The 21,982-nt window shown below is 39.4% G+C and overlaps 1 protein-coding gene across 6 annotated transcripts in view; it reads left to right on the top strand.

Moving 5' to 3' along the window:
* LOC103465763 (integrin alpha-11-like) overlaps window positions 1-19,237 on the top strand; it is a 117,241-nt gene extending 98,004 nt beyond the window's left edge. For 4 of the 6 annotated variants that reach the window (XM_008410891.3, XM_081607636.1, XM_008410895.2 and 1 more), the window contains 9 exons: window positions 9,238-9,314; window positions 9,640-9,723; window positions 9,960-10,059; window positions 10,388-10,501; window positions 14,402-14,488; window positions 14,604-14,714; window positions 15,954-16,049; window positions 17,721-17,834; window positions 18,115-19,237. In XM_008410891.3, the coding sequence (XP_008409113.2) occupies window positions 9,238-9,314; window positions 9,640-9,723; window positions 9,960-10,059; window positions 10,388-10,501; window positions 14,402-14,488; window positions 14,604-14,714; window positions 15,954-16,049; window positions 17,721-17,834; window positions 18,115-18,195 (864 nt within the window). In that variant the 3' untranslated portion in view covers window positions 18,196-19,237. Of the gene's footprint in view, window positions 1-9,237; window positions 9,315-9,639; window positions 9,724-9,959; window positions 10,060-10,387; window positions 10,502-14,401; window positions 14,489-14,603; window positions 14,715-15,953; window positions 16,050-17,645; window positions 17,835-18,114 lie in introns of those variants that run through there. The other 2 variants (XM_008410892.2, XM_008410893.3) reach the window with 2 other exon arrangements.
* Window positions 19,238-21,982: the final 2,745 nt, after the last annotated feature.

Here is a 21,982-nt window from a genome sequence, read left to right as displayed (position 1 = left end):
GGTGATCTGGAGAGCGTTGGGTAGAGGCAGAGGAGTTGGTCGGATCTGGAACCAGGGTTGGTGGCGGGTGGAGCTCGTCCCAGGCGGCGTGAAGTCGTGGAGTAAGTTTCCCTCGGTCCCGGGGTGTAGTCCTCTGCTGATCTTTAGCCTGCTTCCTCTGGTGGCTCCTCTTCTGCGCCGCGGACGAAGAACGCTCTTTTTCCCCCGCACATCAGTATTTATGCCTTCCAACCCAGGGCGGTTCGCAAGGCAGGACTGTGTTGTGTTTCCATGGAGCCTGCCCATTGCATTATGTCATTACCTGATGTCATGCAAGGCAGGGCTGCCTGCGGAAAGTACCGAACTCTTCCTCAAGCCTCTGATGACTCATTTCTGCCTCCTTGCTCCATCGAGGCACTTCCCTTATTTTTCGTTGACCATCTGTTTCTAATTCTGCCCCACCCTTGTTTCTCGCTCAGTGAGGAGTGTTTTTCTTTTCAGTCTTCTATAATGTAATAAAATCAACTGATTAAGAGTACAGAGCATACATTATTATAACATTCACTTGATTAAAAGTACAGAATATATGTTCTGATCATACATTACAGACATTTCTTCATTGGCATGTTTGTTATCACTTCATAGTCACTTATCACTTATAATCATTATCAAATCATTATACAGGGTATACTGTTACTCTTCAGGCCTTTATTCCGTTTTCTGCGTGCGCCTGGAAAGATCTCACATACTCATACCTGATTTCACGACAATGTTCAAAAGCATCAGCTCTAAGAGTCGGTAGATTTGTTAGCAGTTTATTACTAATTAGTTTTTCTCATGTTAAATAAACATCAAATACCTGCTTTCTTAACAGGACAAATGCATACAATTATGCAGGTATAGCGCTTCTCATAAAAGCACAAAATGTAAAAGGATTTGTTGCAAAACATTCATATCACCAAGTTAAACTAAAATATGAGGCTACAGTTTATAAAACACAAAGAACCTTTTGGAAGCGAAAGTGACAGCCCTTATCGCCACAAAAGCTGAAAAGAGCCAAACGTCCCATCAACATCAGCTACTACACAGTAAAACTAAACACCTATCAGCCTTAGTATTCCAGGTGTCAAATATTAGGTCAGATAAAAGGTGAAATATATTTGCAGAGATTAGCTTGTTGTTGGGAAAGGCCAGAGTAGAAGAATATTTGATGGACTTGTTACACCACCTGTAGCTGCTGTCAAAACAACTCCATCTGGTTTATTTCTTTATTGTTTGTTGTTTAGTTTAAGATGGCAGTAGTTAGATTTTATTTAATGTAGTACATTAAGTTTAAATGTGAGGTAATTTTTATTGAATTTATGTTAAGTGTACATTCAAATGTGGAGGGGGAACGTTTGTTTTGTTCCGCGGACCAGGGAAGCTTTTGCTGGCGCACTTAGAGCCACATGGTCATTCAAGCTGAAGGAGCTGTAAGAAGTTAAGCTTTATTCCTCTGGAGTCAATGCGGCTAATGAGGTACAGTTTTGTTTATTTGTATCTTTATTTATGTAAATATGCCATTTATTGTGAACTGATTTAGGTTTGTGTTACCTTTTTTTGTAGTTCTGACGGCATTTTTTGGGGACTTTGAAAGACGTGTCCGCAATAAATGGCTGTTGAAAACCAAGAACTGCGTTAAGCTTTGATTTAACTCGAGAGGAGTAACAGTCAGAACTCAGCCTGCTTCGTGCTGGACAAGTGTGGAGTGAAGAGCGGAGCCTGTTGCAGCTGCGGAGCCGTCAACGAGCAGCTCGTTAAGGGGCGACGTCGCTCTCTAGCATCGAAGAAAAGACCGACTGCATGCACAGTTTACCCGAACCAGAGGCAGCCAGAGTCCAGGAGTGCAGCGTGGTTAATCTGCCACCAAGTAACACTTTTAAATAAGTTAAATGTGAAGAGGTGAATTAGCCTTGCTAACTTTGAAAGGGACTCTATAAGTACTTAAGGGGTAACCTGCTGTGCTATAAGCCAAGCTAAAGTTTAAGAAATTGATTTGTTTGATGCACGGTAATTGTTACCAAGCTATTTAAGTGAATTACAAGTGTTTTGACAATTTAAGAGTAAACTAAGGTACCTTAAAGGCAAGTTATAATTTAGTTTCACATGAAAGCTATTTTTTTTCTGTTTTGCAACAAGTGAAAGAAGTTCTTTGTTCTGATTAAGGTGTTGTAACACAACATTTAAGCTAATCTTTAAGAAAATAATTTAAGTTTAAACACATAAAAGGTGGTATTTAAAGAGTGTTAAAGATGCACTGCATTTAAGTTCATTTAAGAAAAAAAAAAATTTAAGTTTATAAATAATTGAAAGGTTAGTGCTTGAAGCTACATTCTTTAATGTAGGAAAATTTTTAAGTTACAGTTAAGAAAACCCTTAGTACATACACAATTGAACAGTGACATGGCCACACAGAAGACTGTGACACTGAAGCTATAGAGCTGCAGCAAGAGGGAGTCACGAAGAGAAGGCCTCAGATACAATCCCTTGGAGGCAAGAACAAGTCAAGCTGTTCCAGAAGAAGGCTTGAGGAAAAGTGTAAGGCAGAGAAAACTCACAGAGAAAGGCCAAGCACTACATGAAGAAAAGGTGAGGAGCTTCAAGCTCGTTTCAGGATCAGTTATGACAAATGGAAAACTGCTGCTAAACAAGCTAAAAGAGCACTCGAAGCACCTGATGAACCAAGTTTGCACAAGCATATTGTTCAAATCCAACATGCTTCAGGAGAAGTGAAGCAAGCCTACGAAGAGCTGCGAAGTTATGAAACCCCTGACAGAGACACTCGTCGCAGAGTGGACACATGTGACGCAGTTTCACAAAAACTTATAAACCAAGTTCAAAGAAACACTGCTGAAAAGGAAGATGGGAAAGATATAGAAAGGAGATCGGCTGGCTGGAGTGAAGCTGGCTCTGTGTTTACTTCAACGACCTCTCAAGGTTCCACACAATCAAGTAGTGTACGTTCAAGCCATTCAAGTAAGTAAGTTGTCTGTCAAAAGGCAAGAAGCAGCAGCAGAACTTGCAGCCATGGAAACCACTCTAAAGATGATGGAAGAAATGGAGTGTGAAAGAGAGAAACTTGAAGAACTTGAATTAGAAAACAAAGAAAGGCTTGCAAAACAAGAAGCAGAGAATGCTGAAACCCAAAGAATGTTAGAACGAAGAAAAAGAGAGCTTGAGCGTTTAGAAGCTGTAAAACAGATGAATGCTGCCAAAGCACGACTGAGAGTCTACAAGCAAGAACTCAACTCAGATGAAGAAATATCGGATCTTCTACATGATGTGGAAAAATCAAGGACCACATCAATTCCAGTAAGCCAGCCTCAGCCTAAGTTGAAACCTTCAAGACTTAATCCAAGCGCACAACCTTTTACACCACCACAAGATAACACCTCAAGTGCACAACCTATCAGCAATGCCACGCAGGAAGATGGAGTAGCAGTACTGGCAAAGGTTTTAGCAGAGTCTATTAACATTAACCGATTACCAGTTCCAGAACCTGCTGTTTTCAATGGTGATCCAATCAAGTACAAGGATTGGAAAATTTCATTTCAAATGCTGATTGAAAAAAAGAACATTCCAGTGGGTGAAAAGATCTACTACCTACGAAGGTATGTCGGTGGTCCTGCAAGAAAGGCTATTGAGGGTTACTTTCTACTGGGAACAGACATAGCATACCATTCAGCTTGGAACATTCTGGAGGAAAGATATGGAAGTTCATTCATAATCGCTAAAGCCTTCAGAGACAAACTCACATCATGGCCGAAAATTGGAACAAAAGACAGCGCTGAACTAAGAGAGTTCTCAGATTTTCTCAGAGGCTGTGAAGCAGCAATGTCTCAGATAAAGAGTCTTGAGGTTCTAAATGACTGTAGTGAGAACCAGAGAATGCTCAACAAGCTGCCTGATTGGCTTACAGCAAGATGGAATAGGCAAGTCATCCAGATTGAAGAAGAGACTGGTTCATTTCCAACCTTCAGCAACTTTGTTGATTTTGTCACAAGAGAAGCTAAAATAGCATGTAACCCAGTGACATCGCTACATGCTCTCAAAACAAATGACTCAGAGAAAGTGAAACCTTTAAAAGCTCGAAGTGTTGGAGCAAAGGCATTTGCAAGCAGCACAGAAGAGAGAACAGAAACAAACAAATGTGTTTTCTGTGAAAGATTAAATCACAACATTCAGACATGTCGGAAGTTCATGGAGAAAGCCATAGCTGAAAGAGTGAAGTTTGTGAAATTAAAAGGACTTTGTTTTGGATGTCTCAGTTTTGGACACCAATCCAAGAAATGTGAAAAGAGAAGTATTTGTCACACCTGTAAGAGAAAACACCCAACATGTTTACATGAAGAACGAGACAGAGAGTTCAGAAGAAATAAGGATAGTAATAAAGAACAAGGGCAAGTCAAAGAAACCAAAGAACAGAGTGAAGAAACATCAAGTGAAGCAATCTCAAACCGTGTGATCCAAGGTGATAAGAGTGATCTCACATCTACAATGATTCCAGTTTGGTTGTCCACAGCAAGTAATCCAGAACAGGAAATGCTAGTATACGCCCTCCTGGATAGTCAAAGCGACACGACATTTGTTCTCAAAGAAAAGGCAGATGCTCTGGACACAGAAAAAAGAGATGTACAGTTAAAGCTCTCTACATTGTCATCTAAAGACACTGTTGTTCCAAGTCAAAGGCTCTCAGGTCTACAAATCAGAGGTTTCTACTCTTCAAAGAGAATCCCTCTTCCAGTGACATATACCAGAGAGTTTATTCCTGCCAATTTAAGCCATATTCCCTCACCAAAGACGGCAAGAGCATGGCCTCACCTGGAGCACCTTGCTGAAGAGATTGCCCCTCTGATTGAATGTGATGTTGCTCTGTTAATAGGTTATAACTGTTCACAAGCATTAGTACCAAGAGAAGTTGTGTCAGGAAAAGACAATGAGCCCTTTGCTCAAAGGACAGATCTCGGCTGGACAATAGTCGGAGGTGTTGGTCATTGTGTTGACTATGGAGACATTATTGGATGTAGTCACAGGATAATTGTCAAGGAAGTGACACCTAATCCACCACCTGATCAGCTATCTAAAGAGGTGCACTTTATTTGTCGCACTCAGATCAAAGAGGTTTTCACCACATCAGATGTGATTAAAGTTCTCGAATCTGATTTTAATGAAAGGAAAGTGGAAGATTCTCATCTCTCTCAAGAGGACTTGCGCTTCATTTCCATAATGGAGGATGGAGTGAAAATTCAAGAAGATGGACATTGTGAGCTACCCTTACCATTTAAGGAGGATAGACCGATTCTACCAAACAACAAGAGCTGTGCAGAACACAGACTCAAGTGCCTCAAGAAGAGATTTGGAAGGGACAAACAATATCACAGTGACTATGTGAAGTTTATGAATGAAACAATAGAGTGCGGAGATGCAGTAAAGGTCCCTCCTGAAGAACTGCATAACCACCCAGTCTGGTACATACCTCACCATGGGGTATACCATCCCCAAAAACCGGGAAAAATAAGAGTGGTGTTCGATTGTTCAGCAAAGTATGAAGGAGTCTCATTGAACGATCACCTGTTGACAGGACCAGAGTTGACCAACACACTTGTAGGTGTCCTGTGCAGATTCCGAAAAGGACAAGTAGCAGTGATGTGCGACATCAAACGCATGTTTCATCAATTCAGAGTCAGAGTAGAAGATCAAGACTACTTTCGCTTCCTGTGGTGGGATGATGGAGATTTCCACTCCTCTCCATCAGTCTACCGCATGCGTGTCCACCTGTTTGGAGCTGCCTCATCACCAGCCTGTGCAAACTTCGGTCTCAAGTACATTGCAGCACAGGGTCAAGGACAGTTTAGTGAAGCGACAATAAAATTTATTGAAAGAAATTTTTATGTGGACGATGGTTTGATCAGTTTTCACTCGGAAAAGGAAGCAATTCATCTGGTGAATGAAGCAATGCAACTATGTCACACTGGGAAACTACAACTTCATAAGTTTGTTTCCAACCGTCAACAAATACTCAACTCACTTCGTAAAGAAGACTGTGCAGAGACAGTAAACTCTCAAGACCTTGTACTTAGTGAGCAAAAGACAGACAGAGCTCTAGGGATTAAGTGGTGCGTTGCCTCTGATCGTTTCCAGTTTCGAGTGGTTGTGAAGGAGCACCCACTTTCCAGAAGAGGAGTGTTGTCGACTGTGGCCTCCATCTTCGACCCACTTGGACTTGTGGCGCCTTTTGTTTTACTCGGCAAGCAGATATTACAGCAGATGTGTCGTGACAAGGCGGACTGGGATGCACCGCTCTCAAGTGAACTCAAGCCACGGTGGGAGTCCTGGCTGTCAGATGTCAAGAACCTTGCAGATGTTAAGATCGACCGTTGTTACCTTCCTAAGGATTTCAAAGAAGTTCAGAAGTATGAACTACACTATTTTTCAGATGCAAGTGTTGCAGGATATGGAGTCTGTACCTACCTAAGAGCCATTAGTGAATCAGGACAAATCCATTGCTCTCTTGTATTTGCCAAATCCAGAGTAGCACCTACCAAGGTGACTACAGTACCAAGATTGGAGCTTTCTGCAGCAGTGGTCGCAGTACGCATAAGCGACATGCTCAAGGCAGAATTGGAGCTGGAAAATGCTGAAGAATTCTTTTGGACAGATTCGCAAGTTGTGTTGGGATACATCAGCAATGAGGCAAGACGTTTCCACGTTTTTGTAGCGAATCGAATTCAACGCATCAAGGAGAGTACTGTGCCAACACAGTGGAAGTACATTTCTTCAGATGAAAATCCCGCTGACCATGTGTCTCGTGGTTTAAAAGCCAAAGACCTTGTTTCTTCCAACTGGTTTAGAGGACCACGTTTTCTCTGGCAAGAAGAACTGCCCAGTGGAGAGATTAAGGTGGGAGAACTTGGATCAGAAGACCCAGAAGTACGGAAAGTGGTTGCACACCACACGTTGACCAGGATAGATTCTTTGGCGGAACGTTTTGTGAAGTTTTCCAGCTGGTCAAGACTAGTCAAAGCTATCGCAAGACTTATCAGATTTGGGAAAGAGTTTAAGAGAATGCAAAAGAGAACTAATGAAGCTACAAGTCTCGAAGAAAGACAAGAAGCTGAACTTGCAATCATAGCCATTGTACAAGACTCAGTCTTCTCCAAAGTGATTAAGGAGCTTCAGTCCCGAAAGGAGTTAACTAAAGACAAGACAAGTAAGCTCTACCAGCTCAACCCATTTCTTGACCACAAGGGTGTCCTCAGAGTGGGAGGTAGGTTAGAGCAAGCTACTCTACATCCATATGTCAAGCACCCAGCTATTTTACCGAAGACCAGCCACATCACAAAGTTACTGATTGATCACTATCATCAGTGTGTGGAACATCAGGGCCGGGGCATGACAATAAATGAGCTAAGAGCAAACGGCCTTTGGATACTTGGGTGTAGTCAAGCAGTAGCATCCTATATCTACAACTGTGTCAGATGCAGGAAATTCAGACGAGGAACAGAAGAGCAGAAAATGGCAAATCTGCCTAATGAAAGAATGGAAACAACTCCTCCATTCACATATTGTGGGATGGATTGTTTTGGCCCGTTTTATGTCAAAGAAGGACGTAAAGAGCTCAAACGCTATGGACTTCTGTTCACGTGCTTGTGTTCCCGTGCGGTACACATCGAGTTGCTCGATGACCTGTCAACTGACGCCTTCCTTAATTCACTCCGATCTTTCATTGCCCTACGAGGAAATGTGCGGCAGCTGCGATCGGACCAGGGTACTAACTTTGTTGGGGCAGGGCGAGAATTCCTGGAAGCAGTTAGAGAAATGAACCAGGAAAGCCTGAAGAAACTCGGATGCAAGTTTGTTATGAACCCTCCCTCTGCCAGCCATATGGGTGGAGCCTGGGAGAGGCAAATTCGTACAATCAGAAGTGTGTTGTCCTCCATCCTAGACCAGTCTTCCCGAACACTTGACATTTCATCATTACGGACCTATCTCTACGAAGTGATGGCGATAGTAAACAGTCGACCCATCACCACGCACCTACTCAATGATCCTGACGGACCTCAACCACTCACTCCCAATCTTCTTTTAACAATGAAGACATCTGTGATACTGCCACCTCCAGGAGACTTTGTACGGCAGGACTTGTACCTTCGCAAGAGATGGCGTAGAGTTCAATACCTAGCCAATGAGTTCTGGCACAGATGGAGAAAAGAATATTTGTTGGGCCTACAGCAAAGACAAAAATGGCAGAAAACAAGGAGAAATGCGAAAGTCAACGACATAGTCATCATCAAAGATGAGACGGCACCAAGAAACAACTGGAAACTTGCTAAGGTCACAGCATTTATCCAAGTGAAGATGGATGTGTGCGCAAGGTGCAGTTATTGATCAGTGACTCCACATTAGATTGCCATGGAAAACGACTCACCAAACAAATACACTTAGACAGACCTATTCACAAGACTGTCACATTGTTAGAAGCAGAATAGACCCACTCATAAGTTTAAAAAATAAAATCACAAGTGATTTGGTGGGAGTGTAGCTGCTGTCAAAACAACTCCATCTGGTTTATTTCTTTATTGTTTTTTGTTGTTTAGTTTAAGATGGCAGTAGTTAGATTTTATTTAATGTAGTACATTAAGTTTAAATGTGAGGTAATTTTTATTGAATTTATGTTAAGTGTACATTCAAATGTGGAGGGGGAACGTTTGTTTTGTTCCGCGGACCAGGGAAGCTTTTGCTGGCGCACTTAGAGCCACATGGTCATTCAAGCTGAAGAAGCTGTAAGAAATTAAGCTTTATTCCTCTGGAGTCAATGCGGCTAATGAGGTACAGTTTTGTTTATTTGTATCTTTTATTTATGTAAATATGCCATTTATTGTGAACTGATTTAGGTTTGTGTTACCTTTTTTGTAGTTCTGACGGCATTTTTTGGGGACTTTGAAAGACGTGTCCGCAATAAATGGCTGTTGAAAACCAAGAACTGCGTTAAGCTTTGATTTAACTCGAGAGGAGTAACACCACCTTTTTCCATTGGTATACAGTAATAATATACAATCTACATATAAAATGAGACATCTTTTGGCCAGATACAGATTAGCATCTGCATACTAGCTATTATCTAAGTCACCTTCACAGGTTGGCTAAGCAAACATCTGTAAGGGAGACTGGACGATGGGCTGTGCAGGTTGTGACAGTTTTTCTTCTGCTCCAATTCAGGTAACTTTTCATCTGGAGTTGGAGTTCAGCCGTTCCATCTTTCTTCATTTGGCACAAGTAACCATGGTAACGACTAGGTGAGAAACTTATTTCTGATGTTTATCATTGTAGCAATATGTTAGTTTGACTTATCAAAAGTAAATTTGCATTATTTTAAAAATGCAATATTTATATTATAATATAAGTGAACTTGACTGGCTTTTTTGATAACTAGGATTATTATTGAATTGACTGGACTTTTTTTTTGGTAAAGTGCCTTGAGATGACATGTATTGTGAATTGGCGCTACTTAAATAAAATGAGTTTAATGAGTAAACTGAAATTAATTACATATACTTTTGCACTACAATGTGAAGGCTGGCTCGTCTCAAATGTTTTGAAATGTTTCCATGTGTTAATCAGTGAGGGAGAGGATGGATACCCAGATGACAACACCAATAACATTATCCTCCCTTTAAAATATCAAGCTGACCTTCTCTTCACCAGGTGGGCCTTATAGAATTTAGCCATTTAAAAGTAAAAGAATGGTGAACCTGAAATAAATGTTAGTTTATCAGGTGATTTATTTAAACAGTATTTTTGAAAAAAAAACTATACATTTGAAAATGTCATTTGAAAGCTCTTTCACCGTATGAAACTAAAGTTATGTGTGTTCGTGTGTGTGTACTTTACTAGCATAATAACACATTGTTAAAGCTGAATTCCTTTGTTTCTACTGACAGAGACACCGATCCTCACCGCTTTGAGATCAGATCTGGGTTGTACTCTTCTTCTGGAAAAGAACCAGACACCGCCTTCCCAACCTTCATTCTCACGTTTAATGCAAGTTACAGATAATCATTCAAAAACAAGAAAATAATGCTGATTGATGAGCTACAAAGAGCAAATATACCTGTAGTTGAACAAAGAGCTCTCATAGTTTTTTAGTGTAAAGTCATGATGCTTATAGCATAAGCTAATTTTCAGAACTTGTCCCTAGACGGATTTTTATAAATAATATATCTAAAAAAGTTATTTGTCGTATAATCTAAAATAGTTAAAATAAATTACTCACATTTAACATGACATTAATGCTCACATGTGGAATGACCTCTGTCTGGGAATATATCTTATATATAAATTTACTTTCTGTATAATTTACTCTTCACAGGTTCAGAATCTGGGAATCTTCTTTGTAAAGGACATCATTTTAGAAGCTGATATCTGGTCTGTGACCAAGGAGGGCAACCAGCTGGTGGACATTACAGATTATAGCATCGAAGAGGTAATTTATGTTATACATTTAATATATATTGCACTGCTAAAACACAAAAAGTCTTTGTACAATAAGACAAAGCTAACTTAAGAGTAATTTTTCAGCAATAATTTCTGAATATAGAATTTAAAAAGGTATTGGTCCCTGTGGCAATACAGGGACCAATACCTGTCCCTGTACTGGCCCCTGTATTTTGGCACTTCCAGTGCACTTCCAGTGCCAAAATCTTTTTCTCTTAGAGAGTAATAACTCTCATCAGATTGTTATAACAATCAGATGAGTGGAGATCTTTTTATTTCACAAAAGTCCAATAAAATCTCAAAAATGATAATATGAGTTGAATCAGGGGTTGGTAGAGCTGTTGCCTTGCAGCAAGAAGTTTCTGGGTTCGATTCCCGGCGCGGAGTCTGTGCATGTTCTCCCTGTGCATGCGTGGGTTCTCTCCGGCTACTCCGGCTTCCTCCCACAGTACAAAAACATGACTGTCAAGTTAATTGGTCTCTCTAAATTCCCCTAGGTGTGAGTGTGCATGTACATGGTTGTTTGTCCTGTCTGTCTCTGTGTTGCCCTGCGACAGACTGGCGACCTGTCCAGGGTGACCCCGCCTCTTGCCCAGAACCTTAGCTGGAGATAGACACCAGCAACCCTCCCGACCCCACTAGGGACAAGGGTATATAGACAATGGATGGATGGAGTTGAATCAGAATTCCTAATAAGCTAAATATTAGGAATATTTACAAGAAATAAATGAGAACTAATTTATTTCTTGTTGAATTATTCTATGTCCAACTGTTATGAGCTGTTTAGCAATAGCTGAGACAGATAAAATCTGCCAGTGTTTATATCCTTCTGTTATGATGAATTCATTAAAAAGTGAACCTCGGAGCACTTGAGGAGGGAGCTCAAGCGCTCCGAAATTAGCGTTCATAAATCGGATCAACCTTGAGCTAAACGCTGCAACTCGAAACTAACTTGAAGTTGGATACACAACAAAACCACGGGGATAAAGTTTGTTTTGGTCTGTGGCCTGCAACAATGGCACTGAGCGACTGCACCTAAACGCCCCACAACGTCTGATGCAGTGACGTTGGTTCCAAAGCTCTATTGGCCAATAGAAGACATAGAAGGCAGCTCTCCTCATTAACATAACAATGCAGCAGAAAAACAGCAAACGTAAAAACAGCAAGCAGAAAAGGGAGAAACAAAAAAAAAGACAAAATATCTATTTTTCTTGAAGGACACTCATGTGTAAGGAAAAGGAAAAACTAAATATACAGGTCCTTCTCAAAAAAATTGCATATTGTGATAGTTAATTGTTTTCCATAATGTAATGATTGTTATGTGCTTTGGGCACATTATGATTTTTTGTCCATTTCTTTTCCTCGTTTTCTTATAGACTTTAGTTGAATTACCTTTTGTTAATCTATTTTGGAGTTTGGATAATTCCTTTGTGGTAATTTAATTACGTTAATTTGTGGCGCTGTTGGTCCGCCTATAAATAGGCTGGCTTTCGGCATGTTGAAGAGTCCCGCCATCTTCCTGCCTGAGCTCCGCCTTTCCACCCGCTTCCGCTCACTCCAGTCACTGTGGGCTGCAGCTGACTTTCCAGCCTGCCATGCGGTATTTCTGTTAGCCTTTGTTTGCTTTTCTTGTGATTTTGGCCTGGTGGGACCGGTTGTCCTGTTTTTGATATTTTTTTTAATTAGATTCTTTTTTGATTTAGTCCGGTACAAGTAGGGGCTTCGACGGCCCTGTATAGGGTTGGCCCCCTGCTGTACCGTTTTGTTCTGTTTGATCGGCTCACCAGGTCCAACTTTCTGTTAATACTTTTGGGGGTTTGTTTTTCTTTACTTTTTGGGACACGGGATCTGAGGGCCTTAACGCTATTTTCTTCGCAGGAAATCAGAAGAAGCTGACCTAAGAAAATCAAAGTGAAGAGAATTTATGAATAAAACATTTTGTTAAACCCTCATCTTTTGTCACGTGTCCTCAAATATGTTGTGCCCTTGGTGGATGTAACAATGATAAAAATTAAACTGTCATATATTTTAGATTCATTGCACACCAACTGAAATATTTCAGGTCTTTTATTGTTTTAATACTGATGATTTTGGCATGCAGCTCATGAAAACCCAAAATTCCTATCTCAAAAAATTTGCATATTTCATCCGGCCAATAAAAGAAAAGTGTTTTAATACCAAAAAAGTCAACCTTCAAATAATTATGTTCAGATATGCACTCAATGCTTGGTCAGGAATCCTTTTGCAGAAATGACTGCTTCAATGCAGCATGGCATGGAGGCAATCAGCCTGTGGCACTGCTGAGGTGTTATGGAGCCCAGGATGCTTCGATAGCGGCCTTAAGCTCATCCAGAGTGTTGGGTCTTGCGTCTCTCAACTTTCTCTTCCGATTTATGGTTCAGGTCAGGAGAGTTGGCAGGCCATCAGTAATGCCATGGTCAGTAATACCAGTGGTTTTGGCCCTGTGAGCAGGTGCCAGGTTGTGCTGAAAAATGAAATCTTCATCTCCATAAAGCTTTTCAGCAGATGGAAGCATGAAGTGCTCCAAAATCTCATGATAGCTGCTGCATTGACCTGCCCTTGATAAAACAGAGTGGACCAACACCAGCAGCTGACATGGCTCCCCAGACCATCACTGACTGTGGGTACTTGACACTGGACTTTTGGCATTTTGGCATTTCCTTCTCCCCAGTCTTCCTCCAGATTCTGGCACCTTGATTTCCGAATGACATGCAAAATTTACTTTCATCCGAAAAAAGTACTTTGGACCACTGAGCAACAGTCCAGTGCTGCTTCTCTGTAGCCCAGGTCAGGCGCTTCTGACGCTGTTTCTGGTTCAAAAGTGACTTGACCTGGGGAATGCGGCACCCGTAGCCCATTTCCTGCACACACCTGTGCACGGTGGCTCTGGATGTATCTACTCCAGACTCAGTCCACTGCTTCCCCCAAGGTCTGGAGTCGGTCCTTCTCCACAATCTTCCTCAGGGTCCGGTCACCTCTTCTCGTTGTGCAGCGTTTTCTGCCACACTTTTTCCTTCCTAGAGGTGCCTTGATACAGCACTCTGGGAACAGCCTATTTGTTCAGAAATTTCTTTCTGTGTCTCACCCTCTTGCTTGAGGGTGTCAAGGATGACCTTCTGGACAGCAGTCAGGTTGGCAGTCTTACCCCTGGTTGCAGTTTTGAGTAATGAACCAGACTGGGAGTTTTTAAAAGCCTCCAGAATATTTTGCAGGTGTTTAGAGTTACTTCGTTAATTCAGATGATGAGGTCAATTACTCGTTCAGAGAACCTTTTCATGATATGCTCATTTTGTGAGACAGGGATCTTGGGTTTTCATGAGCTGCATGCCAAAATCATCAGTATTAAAACAATAAAAGACCTGAAATATTTCAGTTGGTGTGCAATGAATCTAAAATATATGACAGTTTAATTTTTATCATTACATTATGGAAAATAATTAACTTTATCACAATATGCAATTTTTTTGGGAAGGACCTGTATATTTATGCCCTGCGACAGACTGGCGACCTGTCCAGGGTGAACCCCGCCTCTCGCCCGGAACGTTAGCTGGAGATAGGCACCAGCAACCCTCCCGACCCCACTGAGGGACAAGGGTGTACAGAAAATGGATGGATGGATGGATGTATATTTATGCTTTTATTTCTTATCAAAATATATATTTATTCTTTTATTTATATATTTATTCTTTTATTTCTTATTATGTCGGATATATATTCTTTTATTTCTTATGTCGGTTTTGGTCCTCCGTAAAATTCACTATCAAATAAAGGCCATTAATCTTTAAACCTTGAAAAAAATGTCCAGAATATCAAATTTAATTATAGTTGAAAAACTTTACTTTTGTCATTTGTTTGTTTTTTTTCTCAGCAGGGAACTAATTCCAGCTGCATGCTACCTCCTATCAAAACTACTGCTCTGGGTAAACCAGAGGATCTGACTCATCTGTCTCAGCTGGTAAGAATAAACATTTTTTTTATTTCCTTATAAATGGAGAACCCACCCATAAAATAGTTTTTATTCGTTCTGTGTTTTTATTCTTTATTCTTGCTTCTGTGTGCATTTTGTGCAGAACTCCAGTAACAGTGTGAGCATACCGCTTCACTGCATGCTCAGCCTGTCACCCTCCAAGGCGCTGAAGCTCACATTCACAGGAAGACTTCATCTACCGACTCTGCAGGCTGTAAGTTACCATGTTTGTTTTACTCTTATAAAACTGAAGTTGGTTCACTGCTTATTGAAGTAGTATAAATTCATGGAGAACAGTTGCCAGACTGGCAGCTGTCAGGTTGTTCTATAAACAATACCTTGTTGTTAATGTTCCATCAAAACAAGTGAAAAATAATGAGACAAAGAAGTTCTCATTATTTTTGGAACCTGTGGAACCTGGATGGAGGTTTCCTGCCAAATAATTGTAACATTTCCAGTAATTCTGGGTAATTTAGTGTTAGATAGAATTAATATGAACAATTATTCATGTCAGCTTTGTGATGATTTTTAAGAATTCTGAATGAATTACAGTTCTCTAGAGTTTACCAAGATATGTAACTCTAACCTTCAGTTTAAAGTTAAGAAGGCATATTTTCTTAGAAGGCAGATATTCTGCTATACAACAGGATGTCCCATCAAGAACCCAAATTGTCAGTTTTTGCCAGAATTTTAATCTACTGTGGGGGACATGAGGGGTTTTCAGAGAAATTACAAATATGGGAGCACAGTGGGAAACAGGGGTAAAACACTGTAGTTATGTGGCCAAAATGAGAGACTTGACTTGACAGGTAAAAGTCTAATCTCTCTTTACTTTGAAATACCTAGGTTCTCATGTTTAGATTCAACAAAAAATGTTGAATCTAAACATTTTTTAGATTCAAAAAATGTTTTTTTAATCTAAAAACATTTTTTTTTAGATTGAAGCAGTAATCTAAGGCGCAATCATCTTGACATGATAGCGCCTTAAAGTTGCAGCTCATTCACAGGCTGTGCATCCATTTTCACAACTCATTCCATTTGGAATCTGTGAAGTACTTTTGAATGATTTTCAATCAAATTCCATGGGTGCTCTGTTGGAGTTTATGTTTATGAATTTAAAGTCCATCAACATACCATAAAGACACTGCCAGCTTCATGAACCAGTTTGAGATGTTCAGACACTGAACATTATCCTGCTGGATGTACCCAGTCTGATGTCCTGCTCCTGTTGTCCATCTTCTCTGAGATTCAATGAGTGTTACAATTCAGAGATGAAACTCCTATTTGTGATAACAAGCAGCTTAGCAGGTGTACCCGATGAAGTGGTTGGTTAGTGTGCATTTTCCCATGTACCCCTAAAGCTTGTATTTAAAAGTGTCAGGGATACTGAGCGAAATAGGATTCATCTAGTAACAAACTTAATTTTTGTGTTTGACATCCACTTAAATTACAGGTGAGTTTCAGGTCCTTAGAGCTGCTGACTGTTACCACTATACAGCTAGAGAAGACCAATCCCATGTTTCTTCAGGAGGATATCCTTGTTCGACAGGTACAACACTCTCCTGATTTCTACTAGTTAACCTACATATCTATTTAAATCATACATGTTCGTTTACTATCAGTAAGGGTGTAACACAACTTCAAAAAGTGAAAACCAAACTAACTGAGAGAACCCCAGCTATCACCCAGCTCTGCTATTTGGCAACACTAACGTTGCTGATACAAACAAAAATCTTTGTCAGCATATGCATTTTCCAACAGCTGGCTTGTGAAAATGTAAAAATAACTCCAATGTTATTTTGGAGTAAAAACATGTTTTATTCTCCAATATGGGCACAGTTTTACTTTAACCTAACCTTAACATTGTCTATTTCCAAGTGCTTATGTTGTTTTATAACCTATCCATTAGGTAGAAATATTCCAGGCATTGAATATATCTGGATAGTTTGAGAAAATAATACAATTACATTAATTTAAAAAAGTGAAACTTTTATGTTTATCAAAATTACTAAATTATATATAGTATTTCTTATTTAGTTTTCTTAACTGAAATGTACCAAAAAATGTGCCAAACTCTGCCTTTAAAACCAGAATGCATGCTGAACATACTGAACAGTGACTTTTGCGTAATTAGAATAATCAGGTTCCAAACCCACAAATCATATTTTGGGATCCTTTGAAATATTGACTGCTTTTAAAATGTACAGTAATTTTACCCCAAATATTTGAAGATTTTTACATGACCATAAATGTGACAGAGACCACCTGCGGCTTTGTACCAATTTGTTTGATTTATAATTTAATTGCTGAATGCTTAATGTTGAATTCTCTCTTTTACCATCTGACAATTAAACGTAGTTTGGTATTGTCAGTGTTGTGCCATTTATCAAGAATCACATTTCTTGAACTAGTTTGATGAACTTATGTTCAAAGTTTAGCACCTAAAGAATCTAAGCTCAACACAACTATGAATTAGCTCATTCATTTATCAAAAAAAAGTAAAGATATTTAAAACAATTGTCTGTGAATCATGAGATCATGCACTATAAATGTGCGTTTGTAAACTTTTCTTTTGCCAGGTTCTTCTGTTTAATTCTCTGTTCTGTCATTGTCTGAACTCTCATAAAAGCTGTTTTCAAGCAAAGCAATGTGAATGTGAGAAATTTTTTCCATTAAGACAATGTTTCTGAATGTTTATAAATGTTTTAAAATTTCAATTCTTTTTATACATGTCAGCTGATTAAATTGCACTTAAAGAATTGAATGACACAATCTCTGCTGCTATTTCAACTTTTTTGAGAACAAAGTTAGAAGTAACTGAACTAAACAACTATTCCTTTATCTGTATCATGCTGTGTGTACAAACTCTTACAGTTAACAGCAGCAAACAGGTACAGTTTATATTCTTAGAGCACAGCTTACATTATATTTAAACTGAAGAGGAAGGTGTTATAGTCAAGTCTAAGATTAAAAGAAGTTCATGTTAGCTTCTCCTTCTGCAAAAACATGTGTTGTGTCCAGTGGTGGGAAGTAACGAAGTACAAGTACTTTGTTACTCTACTTAAGTACATTTTCTGAGTACTTTCTCCACCACTGATTGTGTCTCATGTGTGCTTAAGACACATATGCATGTGTGCCTCTTCAGATGTCAACATCATATACAGCACAAGGAGGATCAGATTCAGCCAGGAAATGATTTGTGACTATTGCTTCAATGCAGACCATCCTGGATCTCAGAAAAGAGGGACCCAGCTCCATCCCCATCTGGATCATCCTGGGCAGCTCCCTGGGAGGCCTGCTGCTGCTCTGCTTAGTCATTCTGGGTTTATGGAAGGTACACAAACCCACTGTCAGCCCACACCTCCACTTTATCTGGGCTCGATTTTGATTCCAGTTTCTTCCTGTCACATGTTAATGTGTCGCTGGGCAAGGCACTTAACTCCAAGTTGCCTACTGATCTGCATACTGCATTATTAATTTGTGAGTGTTTGAATGTGAATGGGTGAATGTGGTTCTAGTGTAAAGCGCCAGTAGGGCCTGTTGGGAGCCTACATCAGGCAGCGACCCCCTGTGGTTAGGGTACACATTAACTTACCATGATTTTTTTTTCACAGCTTGGATTCTTCAAAAGACGGAGACGTCAGGAAAAGGAGGAGCAGTCCGTCACTAATGGGAATGCAGAGAAGCAGCTATAAAGCAGTTCGACGAGTTTCAATCTGCACTTCAAACCAAACTTTGACCTGTTACTGACAGACCTTGATGTTCTGTTCATTGCTGACGAACGCTGCAAACTGTTTCCATCAAACTGAGGTGAAATAATTAAAATTCTGCTTGCAGTTGACATAAAGTACTCAGTTCATATTGAGTATAAGAAGTATTCATTTACCAGCACCTCAGCCAGTCAGTGGAAATAGTGATGTATATTTCATAAGACTTATGCAAAACAATTAATGACATTTAATGACGTTTTGAGAGAAACTACTGCAGAGTTAGAGGTATGCAGGTTTCTATAACACAGCTTGCATTATACACATGTAAAGTCATTGACAGAGCTGTATATACAAGACATGTTTCTACTGATCTATATGTAAAACTAAATTTACTCCTATGGTGACAGTCAAAATATCATGGATAATTTGGACCTTATTCTCCATGTCAGGTCATCTCACCCCATTCTGTGTAACTCTGTTCAGGTATTCTTTGCTGTTTATACATGGCTCTATGGTGCAAAGAAAATCTAAATTAATCAGCATATTTATTTGTATTTTATTTAATAGCTGGCAAGAATGTATAAAGAATTGTGTTATATGAGCTAAACCCCAAATATTTGGATGGCTTGTTAGGATGTTTTATTGGAAAGCGAAGTGCTCACCTCCTGAAATTAGGATTACTACTTTTTAAACCAAAACGAATCATCAAGGCATTAAAGATCGAATATTGTTTAAAACTATTTTTATTATTCATTTTATCTGTATAAACTATAAACTTTAATGAACAGTGAGGATAGGGGCATTACTGTTGGATATAAAGCACAATAACACACACCTTTAACCATGTTATTCTCCTCTTTTATGCTGAAGATTCTTAGTCTGTATAGCAGACATACACAAAACATTAAAACCATGATAGTCCTCAGTGTGATAGTGCACACCCCAACAAGTATGGAATCACTTCAGATGTTTGTTGTTTCACTTTGCAGGAAAAATAATTTGTTCAATAAAATATCAATCTTATCAAGCATTGTGTTTAGATTTTTGCAATGCCATGAGGCACAATTTTCTTTTTTCAGGACAAGTAGATAAAAAAAAATCATACAATTACTAGAATCACAGTTGAGAACATTTTTAGCAAAACTTCCCAAAAAGAACAAGAAACAATTTCTCTGGCTTCTTTCATTCTTATCTCAGACTAGGTTTCTAAATTTGTTTTACATAATACTGAGACCCTCATTAGAGAAGCTCCTGCTTTATTTACAAAAGTCACTCAGATTCTTGTTTGTTTTTGTCCACCTCCTAAGTCCAGCATTTGAGGTCTTGGTTCAATATTTGATTCTTCTGATTTGATTCTTCTGTTGACTGATCTAATAATAATAATAACCTTTATTTAACCAGGTTTGTCCCATTGAGATTAAAAGTTATCTTTTGCAAGAGAGACCTGGCCGAAACCGGCAGCATACAGAGAGGGAAAACATTTAAAAACAGTTGCAACTAGAGGTGTGCCGATCGATCGGTCACCGATCATAATCGGGCCGATTTTCGTGAAAAAGTGCATGATCGGTGATCGGCGATCATTGGCTCTTGTTGCCTATACCGATCACCTGCATCTCATTTCGCAGCCTGCCTGTGCAGCTGGTCTCCTCTTTCCTTCACACTGCGCAAACGCAGCAACAAATCCTAAGCGATGTGCTTCTGATTTTCCGTTGCGTGTTGCGGTGGAAAATTGAAGCATGTCAAAATGCATCGACACAACGAAGCTAATACGGCATAAAAACAATGCCATACTTGACGGAGTTTGGCTACATCGAGGCTCACTGCAGTAAAAAAGACATACGGAGGATCAGATAGCAGGTAAAGCAGCGCACAGTTACAAACACTCACCCAGATTAGCATGTCGGTCAGAAAGCTAAACAAATAACCCGCAAAATTATTTAAGTCTTCGAGCTGCGATGTAAGACGCTGGTTCTGCTCTCGCTGTTGAACCGCTGCTACGCTACAGGTAGTAATATTTCACAGACGGAGCGCCGCTTCTGCTCCTGGTGACTCTCACACCGAACCTGTTTAAAGCTGCAGCATCTAACCTAAAAAAATACATTTTACATACATATTAAAACTTTCGCTGTCCTAACATGAGACAGATAATCTCTAAAAAAAAAAAAAATCGATCTCCTCCCTGTTCTGCATAATTACTCCGCTCAGTCAGAAATGGCCACTCAGAACTAGCAGTAATCAGCTAGCCGCCATGCTATCAGGAAGTTTTCCTTCAGTAACTCTGGATTGTTTGTTTATTGTAATGGAACCTGTATTTGCCTTTGAATGTTAAGTTTTATACTTGAATTTTTTTGGCAATGTTGAGAGGTTTTATTTTGGCTCTTTGCATTATTTAGCCTCTTCAGAGCCTTCATATGTTTTCAGTCTGTTAAAGATAGTATTACCTATAGCAGTACAATTTGCACAATGCCTGTTTTGTTTAGTTTTCTTCTTGGAAAAAGTTATTAAAAACAAGTTTTTGTCTAAATTAAGGTGACTTCATGGTTCCTTTTTCCACATAATGTAACCGGTAGTGTTTATGATTAAAAAAAAAATAAAAAAATATGTGATCGGTATCGGTGATCGGCCCTCATGGATGATCGGCATCGGCAGGAAAAAACCTGATCGGCACATCTCTAGTTGCAACACATAGTCGCAGTATAATAATGAATATCCCATACATCTGTCATTGTATTTAGATTATGCAATGCCATGTTTATTGGCTTGGCTAAATCGTCCCCTTCATATTGGAATTCAATATGCTTTGGCCAGACTACTGACATGTTCCAGCAAGTACTGACACACGGAGAACTAAACAGCCAAGTCCCAAATTGTCTACCTAATCTCACAAAGCATACTGCTTGTCAGCTTATTCAGAATGTTATTCAGTTTTCCACCACAAGCTGTATACTGGACTACGAAGGAAAATCTATTGGAACATCAGCCCCAATGAAGGCGATTTACAATGTCCACCAAACTGCAGATAACAGCAGGAATGGCATGAGAGCGTTCATCCAAACAAAAGAAGTGCACATGTTGACTTTTTTCTGTTTTTTACCCCAACATAAAGATCGATCCCTGTGGTTCAGTCTTGGAATGATACTGGGTAGGAATTGTGCATACAAGCACCCCTTCCTAAGCCAACCCTCTCCTTTTGACTTCAAAATAAAAGTCAAGTCTTTTCAAACTGTTTGGGTGATCAGTTTGGAAGTTTTGTGCAACACTTGAAGAAAGTGCAAAATAATAAATTAATATAGTTTCATGAAACCTTACCAAAAAACCTGCATAAACCTATAGAAAGTTTAACTTTTTTTGATGTTCCATGTCAGTCAGGTCTCCCAGGCTGAAAGCAACAAGAATTCCTCACCATGTAAATCCATCTGGGAAGAAACGCTTGACTGTTTTAAACAGGACTTAGCAGTTTTATAGCTGCCAAGAGATTTCTTCATCATAATTCACTCTGACTTTTGATCACTTTCAAGTAAAACTATTAATTCACAGTGCTGGAAAAAAAATTCTTGTTTCCATCTTATAATACACATGGAATTCAATTTCATCTCTGTTGAAGAAAATAGTAAAAATTACTTATTTGTTTCATTTACTGGAACTCTTTGGTTTAAGAGTTCCAGTAGAGGAACTCATAAACCAAAGGTTGTCCCACCAAAGACAACCTAGTAGTTCTGAATTATTAAAGAAACCAGGTTGATTGTGTATCAATAACTTTTAGAAAACTTTG

This window comes from Poecilia reticulata, chromosome 6, assembly GCF_904066995.2.
Source record: "Poecilia reticulata chromosome 6, P_reticulata-male-v2, whole genome shotgun sequence".
Classification (NCBI taxonomy): Eukaryota; Metazoa; Chordata; class Actinopteri; order Cyprinodontiformes; family Poeciliidae; genus Poecilia; species Poecilia reticulata.
This window is presented reverse-complemented; position numbering and strand designations above follow the sequence as displayed.